Source organism: Tursiops truncatus, chromosome 2, assembly GCF_011762595.2.
Source record: "Tursiops truncatus isolate mTurTru1 chromosome 2, mTurTru1.mat.Y, whole genome shotgun sequence".
Classification (NCBI taxonomy): domain Eukaryota; kingdom Metazoa; phylum Chordata; class Mammalia; order Artiodactyla; family Delphinidae; genus Tursiops; species Tursiops truncatus.
This window is the reverse complement of record NC_047035.1, coordinates 63,378,634-63,390,936: the sequence shown is the minus strand read 5'-3', so window position 1 is coordinate 63,390,936 and position 12,303 is coordinate 63,378,634. Positions and strand designations below refer to the sequence as shown.

At 36.5% G+C, this 12,303-nt stretch overlaps 2 protein-coding genes across 5 annotated transcripts in view; both read left to right on the top strand.

The window, feature by feature from the left end:
- PRORP (protein only RNase P catalytic subunit) overlaps nucleotides 1–545 on the top strand; it is a 159,156-nt gene extending 158,611 nt beyond the window's left edge. Inside the window, exon 11 of the transcript XR_012329999.1 lies at nucleotides 460–545. The gene's annotated coding sequence lies outside the window, so the exon portion shown is untranslated. The remainder of the gene's footprint in view (nucleotides 1–459) is intronic.
- PSMA6 (proteasome 20S subunit alpha 6) overlaps nucleotides 1–7,541 on the top strand; it is a 32,770-nt gene extending 25,229 nt beyond the window's left edge. For all 4 annotated transcript variants that reach the window (XM_073800557.1, XM_004319559.4, XM_073800556.1 and 1 more), the window contains exons 3-7: nucleotides 460–541; nucleotides 1,272–1,427; nucleotides 3,701–3,879; nucleotides 5,152–5,246; nucleotides 7,316–7,541. In XM_073800557.1, the coding sequence (XP_073656658.1) occupies nucleotides 460–541; nucleotides 1,272–1,427; nucleotides 3,701–3,879; nucleotides 5,152–5,246; nucleotides 7,316–7,373 (570 nt within the window). In that variant the 3' untranslated portion in view covers nucleotides 7,374–7,541. The remainder of the gene's footprint in view (nucleotides 1–459; nucleotides 542–1,271; nucleotides 1,428–3,700; nucleotides 3,880–5,151; nucleotides 5,247–7,315) is intronic.
- The last annotated feature ends 4,762 nt before the right edge of the window (nucleotides 7,542–12,303 follow it).

The following is a 12,303-nucleotide window of genomic DNA, read 5'->3' as shown; positions in this document are numbered from 1 at the left end:
AAGTAGTACTGCCAAGATAGCCAATTGTTGCAGAATATAATGCAAGAATGTTTCATGAGTTTGTACAAGGGTATATTATTATATATGTTAACATTGTTTTTACTTTGACCCTGCTTTCCTGTCTGTCATCCAAGAAGAATTGACAATTTAACTGAGTAGACAGAATTGACAAGTTGAACTTTGTGGTATGATTATAAGCACATTGGGATTTCTAGGTCTTTTGTCTTCAGGGACCTCAAAACACTCTTTGGTGAGCTATAATTCTTGCCCACAGGAAACATATCATCTGAAAAAGGAAAACAGAGTTGTGCCCCTGCCCCCATTTTTTATTGCTTTTAACTGTAAAATGAGCAGAAGACATTTATTATATAGTTCATTGTTATCATTCCATAATATTTTTTTGTCACTACACAGAGACCTGTGATTTTTAAAATTATCTTGATTTATTTTGTTCATTAGGACAAATTATTGGATTCCAGCACAGTGACTCACTTATTCAAGATAACCGAAAACATCGGCTGCGTGATGACAGGAATGACAGGTGATTGACTTAATACCTACTTAGATTTTTTATTTTCTTCAGATTATTTTTGAGTTTTGTATTAATTTTAAAAGGCTTCCTTTAGTGTCTGATTTTCAGGTGATATGAGTAGATTTGCAGTCTTCCAAGGCTAGTATCAATATCTTCGGAGTATTGTGAGCTTTTTTGAAACCATAAGTATAATAGAATTAGACCTCTATGCTACAGTCAGGGAAACTGAGCTGAGGCCCCTCTCATAGATGATTTATTTCAGATATGGTTAGTAATTTAAGGGGACATAAGTCAGTATATCTCAAACCTGGTGATAGTGACACTGGTTAGAAGGAGGTGAGGATTATAAAAATAACATTGGGTTTTTATTTTCTGAAATCAAGGGAAAATTCAAGCCCACCAAAAAAAGATTGAGAGAAATATTATTTTCTTTCCTTAAAACCTGGTCTTTGGGGAGTTATTAGACACTTTTAGAAACTATTTTGACAGCTGATGAAGGGCTCAGCATAAAAGTGCAGTGCTGGATATAGAACTTCATTTTTTAAACTTTTTTCCTTTTTTGTCACATACTTATTGCTGAGTCATTCATTATACGTTGGTGGGAGGAAAAGCCATAGTGGACCACTTCTGTTTTCCTTAAGTCATAATGGAGATATATGTATATATTGGGAAAAATTACCTGAATTGAGGTTCATTCTTTCCTTCTGAAGAAGTAAACCTTTGTTTTTTATGCTCTAAGCTGACAGCAGATCCCAGGTACAGAGGGCACGCTATGAAGCAGCTAATTGGAAATACAAGTATGGTTACGAGATTCCTGTGGACATGCTGTGTAAAAGAATTGCTGATATTTCTCAGGTCTACACACAGAATGCTGAAATGAGGCCTCTTGGTTGTTGTAAGTATGCAAAGAAGTCTCCCAAATAATTGATGAATTATGATTTTTTTTTTTTTAGCAAACATGCATAAAGAAAGTTATTTCAGTAACACTTGGGTTTGGAACATGTGGTTTGGAAGTTATAAAAGGTGAGGAAATCTTTATAATAAATCAGTGATGGAAGGATAGGTTTCACAACAGTATTTTAGGCACTACCTTTAAACTTTAGATGCTATTAGGCTTTTGAAATGGAGGTTCTACTGCAATTCTAGATTACTAGTTCGATGGAAATGCTTAAATTAGGCATCTTAACAATGTAGTTGTTTCTTTGGACCACCTTAAAGAATCAGGCTCACAAATATATGCCTGTGATTCATGTATTTAGAATAAATTTCTTCTTTAAAAAACAAGTAAAATTTTATTGGGAGAGGAATAAGCTTTACTGATCTGAGATTCAATGTAATAAATTAGCCTGAAAAATTCAACGTTTGTTCCTGACATTGTGTCATTCATTTATGAGAATTAAAGCAGTCAGTGTAATGATTTTTCTTTAGCATCTGACCCTATTTTTGACCTGTCACTTAAATATTCTCCCTTGATTTCTTCAATGATACTCTTCTCCTCAGCTTCCTTAGCTTATCGTCTTCTACTGGTCCCTTAAATGTTGTTGCTCATCGGGTTTCTCTCCTTGGTCCTTCTCTCCTCTTCGTTCTACTGGGTGATCTCATCCACTTTGATGGCTTCGTTTACTACCTGTATGCCAGTCACTCCCTCATTAGCTTTAGCCCAGTCTCTTCCTTCATGTCCCACAGATACTTCAAACTTGAAATCGTTGCTCTTTTCCTACTCTCATCCTCAACTTCTGTTCTACCCCCATCTCCCCTTCCCTGGTCATCTGTTTATTCATCAAGCTTTACCTTAGAATATGTCCCTTCCATCTCCTCTGTCACTTTTTCATTGTCTTTTGCCTCTGCCACCTAATTTACTGCCTTTCTTCCTCCTTACTCTTTCCTAGTCTGTTCCATATTCCTACATGAGTTATCATTCTAAAATCAAATTTTGTTGTTTTGTTGTTAATACGATGTGCAAGGCCCCTTACAGTTTACTCCCAAGTTGCCTCTTGGACCTGAAGCTCTGCATTTCTCTTTCACCTGAAGCTCCTGTAATACATGGATCTTTTGTCATTCCTTGGGTGTGCCCTGACCTTTCATGTTCCTTTTGCCTTGATTGCCCTTCATTTCCTTATCTTTTAAACCTGCTCATTTTGCAAGACCCTGAAGTAAAGAAGTGTTTCTTTTTTTCCCCCTCAGAGAATTAAGTGGACCTCTCTTTGGTGGTGCCCTTGTACTTTGTATCACAGCTCAAGTATAAAATGTAAAGAAAATTACAGGGTAACATAACATTAGAATAAAATGGATAGCTGATCACTGTCATAGTGTTTATCAATAAAATAAGCTTCAAAATTCCTCATTACTAGACTCTATAAAACATCTATAAATGTGAATAGAGTCATTGAATAATACCAAATCTTGTAAGAAGACACGATATAAAAAAGGTTCAAATGGGGTGAAGCCATTCTTTAAATACTTTGTTACCTGCTCTGCTGAGTAGAAAGAAGTTTGGTGGTGGTTGTTTATTTTAATTGTATGTCATTATAATAACATAATTATACAAGAAAAAGTATTTCTTGGTCAAATAAACTGAAGAACTACTGAGCTAGAGTAGGTCAGCCTACAGCAGAAGATTTTAGAACATCTAATATGCTTTTGTATATTATTTTTTCTAAAAGAAGTATGTGAAAAGTATATTTTCCAAATTTATTTGACCAGTTAACGTCTTGAGGGATTAGGGTTCAAAGGAACATGCTTTGGGTAATAGCAAGGATTAGAAAATTGTAAATTACATTTGTGATCATTAAAACCTTTAAAAAATCCGTGATAAAACCTTTTGGATAATAGAAATTTGTTACCTTATTTATCTGTGGTGATAACCTATGTTTTATTAGTTTTCTTAAAACAAAACACATCCTTTAAAAAATATTTTTAAAGAATGGTGGAATTGGCTAACCTGATTTTCTTTGCTTTCATGAGTTGCCTTTTCTGTAACATCATTTAATTTCCACGTTTATTGAGCATTTACTGTCACCCATTAAAACTGTTCTCAGGAAAAAAAAAAAACTTAAAATAGACGGCCAGAGTAATGATTAACAACAGCTATGTGGCAATACCAAGAGAGAAGAAATCTTGTTGTATAAAGACATAAGATATTTAATGAGGGTCTTTCTTTCTGTTTAGGTATGATTTTAATCGGTATAGATGAAGAACAAGGCCCTCAGGTGTACAAGTGTGATCCTGCAGGTTACTACTGTGGGTTTAAAGCCACTGCAGCAGGAGTTAAACAAACCGAGTCAACCAGCTTCCTTGAAAAAAAAGTGAAGAAGAAATTTGATTGGACATTTGAACAGACAGTGGAAGTAAGTTAGCCGAAAGGAACTGACCTTTTTTTTATGCGATATAGAATAATGAGGATCATTGCAGAATTGACAATCTGTATAGGCTATTCCTGGGTTATGTCATGATATCCAAATTTGTCAGGTTAATAGTAAAATCGATGTCACATGGGAACAGTGAGGACTGCTTTTATTCATCTAATTCCCCATCTCATTTCATAATGTATTTGAAACTGCTTTCAACAAAACACATATAAAATGGGAAACTATAACTAAGAATAGGAGTCAAGACCAAGTCCAAAGACCTGCATGGTTGTGATTCAAATTAGGCTTACGCTAACTGGAAGCAGAAGTGAAAAAGTTGAGTCAGTAATGCTGCTCTTATGGTCCTAAAGGAAAAGCAGCCACACACCAAATTTTCAAGGAAGCAGACATCTTCACAGTAAAAGAATATGCTCACAGGATGACTTGGCAGAGAAATTATATCTGGGACACAGAAGTAGAGCTCTTTTATGCAGGGTTCTTGAGGGGATTGTTCATTATGATTGGGAAGTTTTAAATTGACAGGACAAGACAAAATCCTTACACAAATATTTAGTAACCTTAGACTAAAGAAGTTTCTTATTTACTGCCAAGAAGTTAAAAACAGAATTTTAGTGGATTGTGGAAAGGAGGGTCAGGGATACAGCAATTCTAAAGACTAACAACATGATTCTGATAAACAAGAAAGGAAGAATTACCATCTAATACCTTTGTGTTTGGTTGGCAGTATTATCGTACACTAACAGGAAATAAGCTAGTTCTCATCTGGGAGGCACTGTTCAAATGTTTCTTAAAGGTTTTTTCTTTTTTTTTAATTGCAATTCATAGTTACATAAGTAATCACATCGGGTACAAAGCCACTTAAAACATTCTTAAATTGTTATTACTGTAATTTCCTTGAAAGAAGACTATCATTCATCTTTATCCTCTCCCCATCTCACTCCAAGTGCTAATAAGCATTGCTTAGCATGTAGTGATCACCAGGCAAACAGACTGTTTTGTGTAAATCACCCTATTTTTGTTGTTGGAGCCCTTTAGTTTATAGTTCGACTTGGTATAAACAAGTTTCTTGTCATTGGCAGGCAACATGTTAGAATTAAGCAATCTGTGTGGCTGTAGAACTACATCACCTCAAACATGGAGCAAAAATGAATAGCTTGTGGTTAACTCATGACTTGAGTAAGTTTGGAATGAGAAAAATCTTGGAATCTCCGAAAAATACTATATTATTTTAATGTTGATACTTTTTTTCAGACTGCAATTACATGCCTGTCTACTGTTCTATCAATTGATTTCAAACCTTCAGAAATAGAAGTTGGAGTAGTTACAGTTGAAAATCCTAAATTCAGGTGAGTTATTTTATTGTCGGCCAGGTACTTAAAGAAGTTTGCCAAGTGATAAATTCTAGTCTAGAAAGGTGGAGGTGTGTTGGTTCATTTGTCCTGTAACTTGAGGAAAGAATTTTTTTGAACTAGAGTTAGTTTTTTTTTTTTTTTTTTTCCCAGCACCTGAGAGATCTGTTTTAAAACTTACTGGGTGTCTCCTTAAGACAGACATAAACTGCTTTTCTTCTCATTTCATTTATTTTATATCTAATACCAGAGGTGATGTAAAATAACCTCCTTTATCTGAGAAGTAAACTGAGCATAAGTGTTTGTGTGTGTTTTTTAGCTTAAGGCCAATAGAAATTCAGCTCCCAAACTAGTAGTTTTCAGATGGAGCTTTTATTATTTAGTGGTTATTTAAGTGGAGCTTTGAAGAGCACTATGAAATACTGATGTACCTCAGACCCTATTTGGATATCTTTGAAACCCCTGAATTTTGCATACAGCTAATTGAATTGCAGATGCTGGATCCTTGTCTGTTCTTACTCACTAAGTGACTAACTCCCACAAATCAACTTCACAGCTTCCATGAGTCAAATCTATACTGGGTGCTTAACATATATCAGTTCACTTAATCCTCCCAGCAACCCTGTGTGGTGATTGACTTTTACCATGAACCTGGATACTCTCATGAATAGTAAAAAATGCTTCAGTTAAATCCACAGATTCAGGGAACCTGCTGGAACGCATGTTGACTATGGTGTGTATTTACTCTTAGGTCACAGTTATAAAGACACAATTGTCATTGTTAGGGGTGGGGAAAAAAAAGGTAGTAAACTAAGCTTAACCAGACCTTGAAGAGTTATGTTAGTACATTTTTCTTTTCTAATTTGTTCTTTTTGTTGCCTGTAGGCAAGTGATATAAACATGAAAGATTTAAGAAAAATTTATAGAATTTTTTTAAAAAACAGAAATGAATTCCCTTCTGTCCCCCATGGAAGAGGTTGCCTTTTTTTTTTTATTTTCTTAAAGCAGTAAAATTCCAGGAGGAGCAGTCTCTCTAAAGGATCTACAAATAGTTGTTTTCTATTCTGAGACCCTCCTATAACCTTTAAAATCTTTAAATAAGTAAGTTAAATAAGTAAGAAACCAAAGATCGTATGTCTTCAGAAAAACTCTTGTATCATTTATAAATTCTGTGATGGTAAGTATACTTAAATAATAACTAGAATGTATAACATAAGTATACACAACTGTATAAACTACTTACATTGCCCCAGTTTGCACTCAAAAATGTCACTTTGACAAATTTCACTTTTAAAAGTTCACCAGTAGGGCTTCCCTGGTGGCGCGGTGGTTGAGAGTCCGCCTGCCAATGCAGGGGACACGGGTTTGTGCCCCGGTCCCAGAGGATCCCACGTGCCGCGGAGCGGCTGGGTCCGTGAGCCATGGCCGCTGAGCTTGTGCCTCCGGAGCCTGTGCATCCGGAGCCTGTCCTCTGCAACGGGAGAGGCCACAACAGTGAGAGAGGCCCGCGTACCGCAAAAAAAAAAAAAAAAAAAAAGTTCACCAGTAATGGGTCACATTAAAGATTGCCAAGCAGTTTTTATTTCTTTGGGGCAAACATCATTTAGAAAATAACATGTTCAACATGGAGTGCCTTCTTGTCTCTTGGCTGATATAAACTTGAGTTATAGTAGGTATAAAAGCATTTTGACATAGGAGCTAAAATAGAATACTTTATGTATAGTTTAGTTTTATATTTAATTTAAATATTTGCTATCATAATTGCAACCAAAAGGGTTTTTCTTTCAAAAGACCTAATTCTAGATCTGATGTCAAAGAGGTAAACATGAGTGTGTATAGATGAAGTTGATATGATGTCTGGGAATTCCTTCAAAATAATCTGAAGGGATGAGTGGTGGGTATATTGATTTTTAAAAGATTAGCTATAAATTGATAACTGTTGAAATTGGGTGATAGGTACACAGGAGTTCATTACTATCCTACTTTTGTGTGTTTTTTGAATTTTGCATAATAAAAAGTTTTCAAAAAGTAAATAGTTGTGGGGTTTTTTTCCCTTTGCCTTCCAGGATTCTTACAGAAGCAGAGATTGATGCTCACCTTGTTGCTCTAGCAGAGAGAGACTAAACATTGTAGTTAGTTTACCAAATCCATGACGCCACTTGCCTGTGTGTTTCGTAACAACAGACCAACATTATGGGGGCCCCTGAATTGAAAAAGGAACCTCTCCCACTCCTCCTGCCACTGAAGTGGTTAGGACTCTGTATAAATAAAAACAGTGCTTTTGGAAAATAATCGCATCCTGTCTTTTTTACCTCCAATTTTAACTATTAAGTCTTTGGTACATGCAGACAGTTAAATAAATTTTCACCATCTTCACATTGTAGCTTTATTCATTTTGTTGAGCGATCCAAGTTTCTTTGGCTTAAGGAACTTACTAGCCAGAAATTTAAACTATAGCTATATGGCATCATAAATTGCAAACTAAAACTCTGGTTTCAAAACTTGCTCTGACTATAGTAAGTGGGCATGTGAGGCAAGGCCTTTATTTTACAATTCTTCATTCATTCCTGAACCTGGACTCCAAGTTGCATTGGAGGTTTTAACTATAGTAAAATGATTAGCATTATTGATCTTCAGTAGTTGAGATACACATTTAATCTATACTCAATAAGAACGAATAGTTTCAAGAGCAGAAATTGTAGTTAGTTACCTTTGGGAAACAATAGGGTTAGAAAAGTTGTAGAATATGTATATTTTCTATGCTGCCTTGAGATTAACTATTTAAAGCAGACTTTAAGGAATTGGCCTATAGTAAAGTAGAGATACCACCATAAACAACATTAGGGGAAAAAGAAGAGCAAACTGTATTCTGAATAATCTTTTTTTTTTAATGTGTAGAGTTAAGGTTTTAAACTTCCCAGAGTAGTTCCCTGGTGACCTCAGCCACTAATAGTTATAGAGGATCCAAAAATCTTGGAATGTCTAAGGCCAATACATTTCATTTGCACTGGGTGAGACTGGTGCTGTTGGTGTTACCTCATGTAGGTGAGCATGGCTGCTGGTTTAATGCCAGTCCCTGGAGTCCGCTGCCCTTGTTTCTGCAGCCACCAGGCCCGCAAAAGGGGAGGCCATGTGAACTTGGGACCACTAGAAGCAGGAAACTTCACCGACCACATCCTCTTCAGAGCTGAGTCATGAGTTGTAAAGTGTCCTAAAAGGGAAGCAGTGTTCTTCCGATTCAGGGGCTGCTGCCCTGGGCTTACCCATCCAAATCCACTAGGCTCTCTATAAAGGTGCTGCTCTCATTTTGAAAGGGGGCTCTGCGTGAAGTGGTGAGAGACTAGCAAATAACTGGATTTTTCTATAAGAAAATATCTTCTAGTGATAGAAAATGAAAATTTTCTCATTTGTTAGGAAAATAAGTTTTTACATTATAAAACAAAATCTAGCTGAATTAAGGGTTTTGAGTAAGTATGTTAAATTGGTTATTTTATGCTTAAAAGAACTGGAAGAAATAGAAGAGATTCATTTAAGTATGCGAACATTAAATGCTCTAATTCTGTTTTTAACACAGTCTGGGATCACTAACAGTTAACATGGAAATCTTATACAAATGCTAAGAAAAATATCTTAAAATTTTAAATATCTTTACCCAAAGGGAATTTTGATAAACTCCTAGTAAGAAATACACAGTTGAATACTGACATTCAGAGGGATATGTCGAGACATTCGTGAATGCGAAGCCCTGTGGGTAGACACATGGCTCTCTTTCTGTTGGTACCCACACGAAGAAACAGCTTTGTACCATTTAGATCATATGTGAACAGCAAACCAGGTACTCGGCTCCCTCACTAGCCCCAAATCCAACCTTCAGATTTGTGCCACAACCAAATTATTACATTAAGGATCTTCAAGGTCTCCCTTAAAGAGTCAGAAATGCTAAGGTTAAATATGTTCCAACCATCTATTACATTTCCAAAATATAAGAAACAAGTCTTAACAGCTAACATCATAATGGCACTTCCACTGAAACAAGGAGCGAACCCAGGGTGACTGTTAACCTCCATTTATTTTACATTCTGGGATATCCAACTAATTCGTACATTTCTCTGCTTCTTTGAAGTCCCAGGCCTTCTCTAAAGCCAGGAAAGCCTGCTCAGTCTGTGCAAGCCTAACGCACCTGAAAGTGTGGTGTAAATAATGTCAACCAGAGCTGGTGGATAAGCGTCACAGCCTTTTGTGGGGCATTTCTGGGATGGGCCATAGAGGCCCCTAAAAACTCTGAGACTTCAAAGATTAGTGCATGTCTTAATTTTCTGGGAGAGACCCGTAGCTTTCATCAGATATTCAAAGAAGTCTGTTTCCCAATAAAGAACCATTGGCAGAAAGGAAGCAGTAGAAGGAAAACAACAGAATGTGAACAGTGATTATTTCTTGTGGAAATTATTTTGGTTATTTATGGTGGAGTTTTGAGCACATTTAATTTTTTTCTTTATACACTTATGTATTTTCAATAAGGAATATGCATGAAGACGGTAAAGATGGATGTGTTAACATGTTAACTAAGAGCTCAATAAAATGTTTTGCTGCCATTAAAAAAAAAAATGTTTTTTGGCCGCACTGCACGGCTTGTGGGATCTTAGTTCCCTGACCAGGGATTGAACCCAGGCCCTAGGCATTGAAAGTGCAGAGTCCTAACCACTGGACCACCAAGAAATTCCCTAAAAAAAAGTTTTAAAAGAATTTAAAATGACACCGAAAAGGCTTATGACATAATTGAGAAAAAAAAACAGGATATAAGATTGTTTACAAAGTCTATGACCTCAACAATGTAAACAATATGTGGAGAAAAAAGCTCCTGGACTAGTAAGTGTTTATAGGAAGGTTGCAGGATACAAGTTGATACACAAGTCAATTTCTTTGCTACATACCAGCAATGAGCAATTGGAATTTGAAAATAAAACACAACAATACCACTTAACGTTAGTACTCAAAAAAGGAAAAAAAGAAATACTTAGATATAAATCTAACAAAATGTGTACTATATCTCAATGAGGAAAACTCTAAAAACTGCTGTAAGAAATCAAAGATCTAGGGGCTTCCCTGGTGGCACAGTGGTTGAGAATCTGCCAGCCAATGCAGGGCACACGGGTTTGAGCCCCGGTCTGGGAAGATCCCACATGCTGCGGAGCAACTAGGCCCGTGAGCCACAACTACTGAGCCTGCGCCTCTGGAGCCTGTGCTCCGCAACAAGAGAGGCCGCGACAGTGAGAGGCCCGCGCACCGCGATGAAGAGTGGCCCCTGCTCGCTGCAACTAGAGAAAGCCCTCACGCAGAAACAAAGACCCAACACAGACAATAATTAATTAATTAATTAATTTTTAAAAAAGTAATCAAAGATCTAAATGAATGGAGAGAGAGTCCATATTCATGGGTAGGAAGAGTCAATATTGTCAAGATGATAATTCTTACCAACTTAATCTATAACTTCCACACAATCCCAATTAAAATTGCAGCGAGTTACTTTGTGGATATTGATAAGCTGATTCTAAGGTTTATATGGAAAGGCAAAAGACCCAGAATGGCCAACACAGTACTAAAGAAGACGAACAAACTTAGAGGACTGATACTATCTGACTTCAAGACTTGCTACAAACCTACAGTAAAGACAGTACGGTATTGCTGAAAGAATAGATAGATTAATAAAACAGAATAGAGATCCCAGAAGTAGACCCATACACATATAATGAACTGATCTTTGATAAAAGGAAAAAGAGCAATTCGCTGGAGAAAGAATCGTCTTTTGACAAATGGCACTGTGACAACTCTATATCCACAAGCAAAAACATGAATCTAGACACAGATCTTCACCTGTCACAAAGAGTAACTTAAATTGGATCATGGACAATGCAGAACACCAAACTATAAGACTTCTAGACTATAACATAAGAGAACATCTAGGTAATCTTGGGTTTGGCAATGAGCTTTTAGATACAGCACCAAAAGCACAATCCATGAAAGAAAAAGTTGATAAAGTAGATTTTATTAAAATTGAAAACTTCTGCTCTGTGAAGACATGTAAGAGAATAAAAAGGCAAGCCACAGACTGGGAGGAAATATTTGCAAACATATGTGTTTGGTATCCAAAGGATACCAAGGGCTGGTATCCAAAATATCAATATATAAAGAATTCTTTATGTGTGTGCATATTAGTTATAAAGAATTCTCAAAATTCAACAATAAGGAAACACCCAATTTAAAAATGGGCAAAAGATCGTAACAGCTCACCAAGGAAGATATACAGATGGCAAATAATTGTATGAAAAGAACGTCCAACATCATATGTCCTCATAAATTGCACATTAAAACAATAAGATACCACAGTACACATCTATTAGAATGGATAATTTTTTTTTTGAAATCAACAATACCAAATGTTGATGATGCTTCAGAGCAGCAGCAACTGGTGAGAATGCAAAATGCAACAACTTTGGAAGACAGTCTGGCAGTTTCTTACCAAGGTAAACACACTCTTACTGTAAGATCCAGCTATGCCCACACAAAAACTTGCACACACATGTTTATAGCAACTGTATCCATAAATGCCCCAAACTGGAAGCAACCAAGATATTCTTCAATAAGTGAATGGAAAACAAACTGTGGTACACCCAGGCAATGGAATATTATTCAGTGCTAAAAAGAAATGAGCTATCAAGCCACAGAAGACATGGAGGAAACTTAAATGCATCTTGTAAGTGAAAGAAGCCAGTCTGGAAAGGCTACACACTGTATGATTCCAACTATAAGACATCCTGAAAAAGGCAAAACTATAGAGACAGTAAAAAGACCAGTGGTTGGCAGGAGTTTGGAAGGGGACTGAGGGAGAGTGGGGAGCGATGACCGGTGGAGCACAGGTTTAGGGCAGTGAAACTACTATTTGATACTGTAACGGTGGATACAGGGCATTATGCATTTGTCAAAACCTGCGTGGCCTGACCAAAAAAAAAAAAAGAAAAGAAAGAAAGGTACAACACAAATGGTGAACCCTAGAATA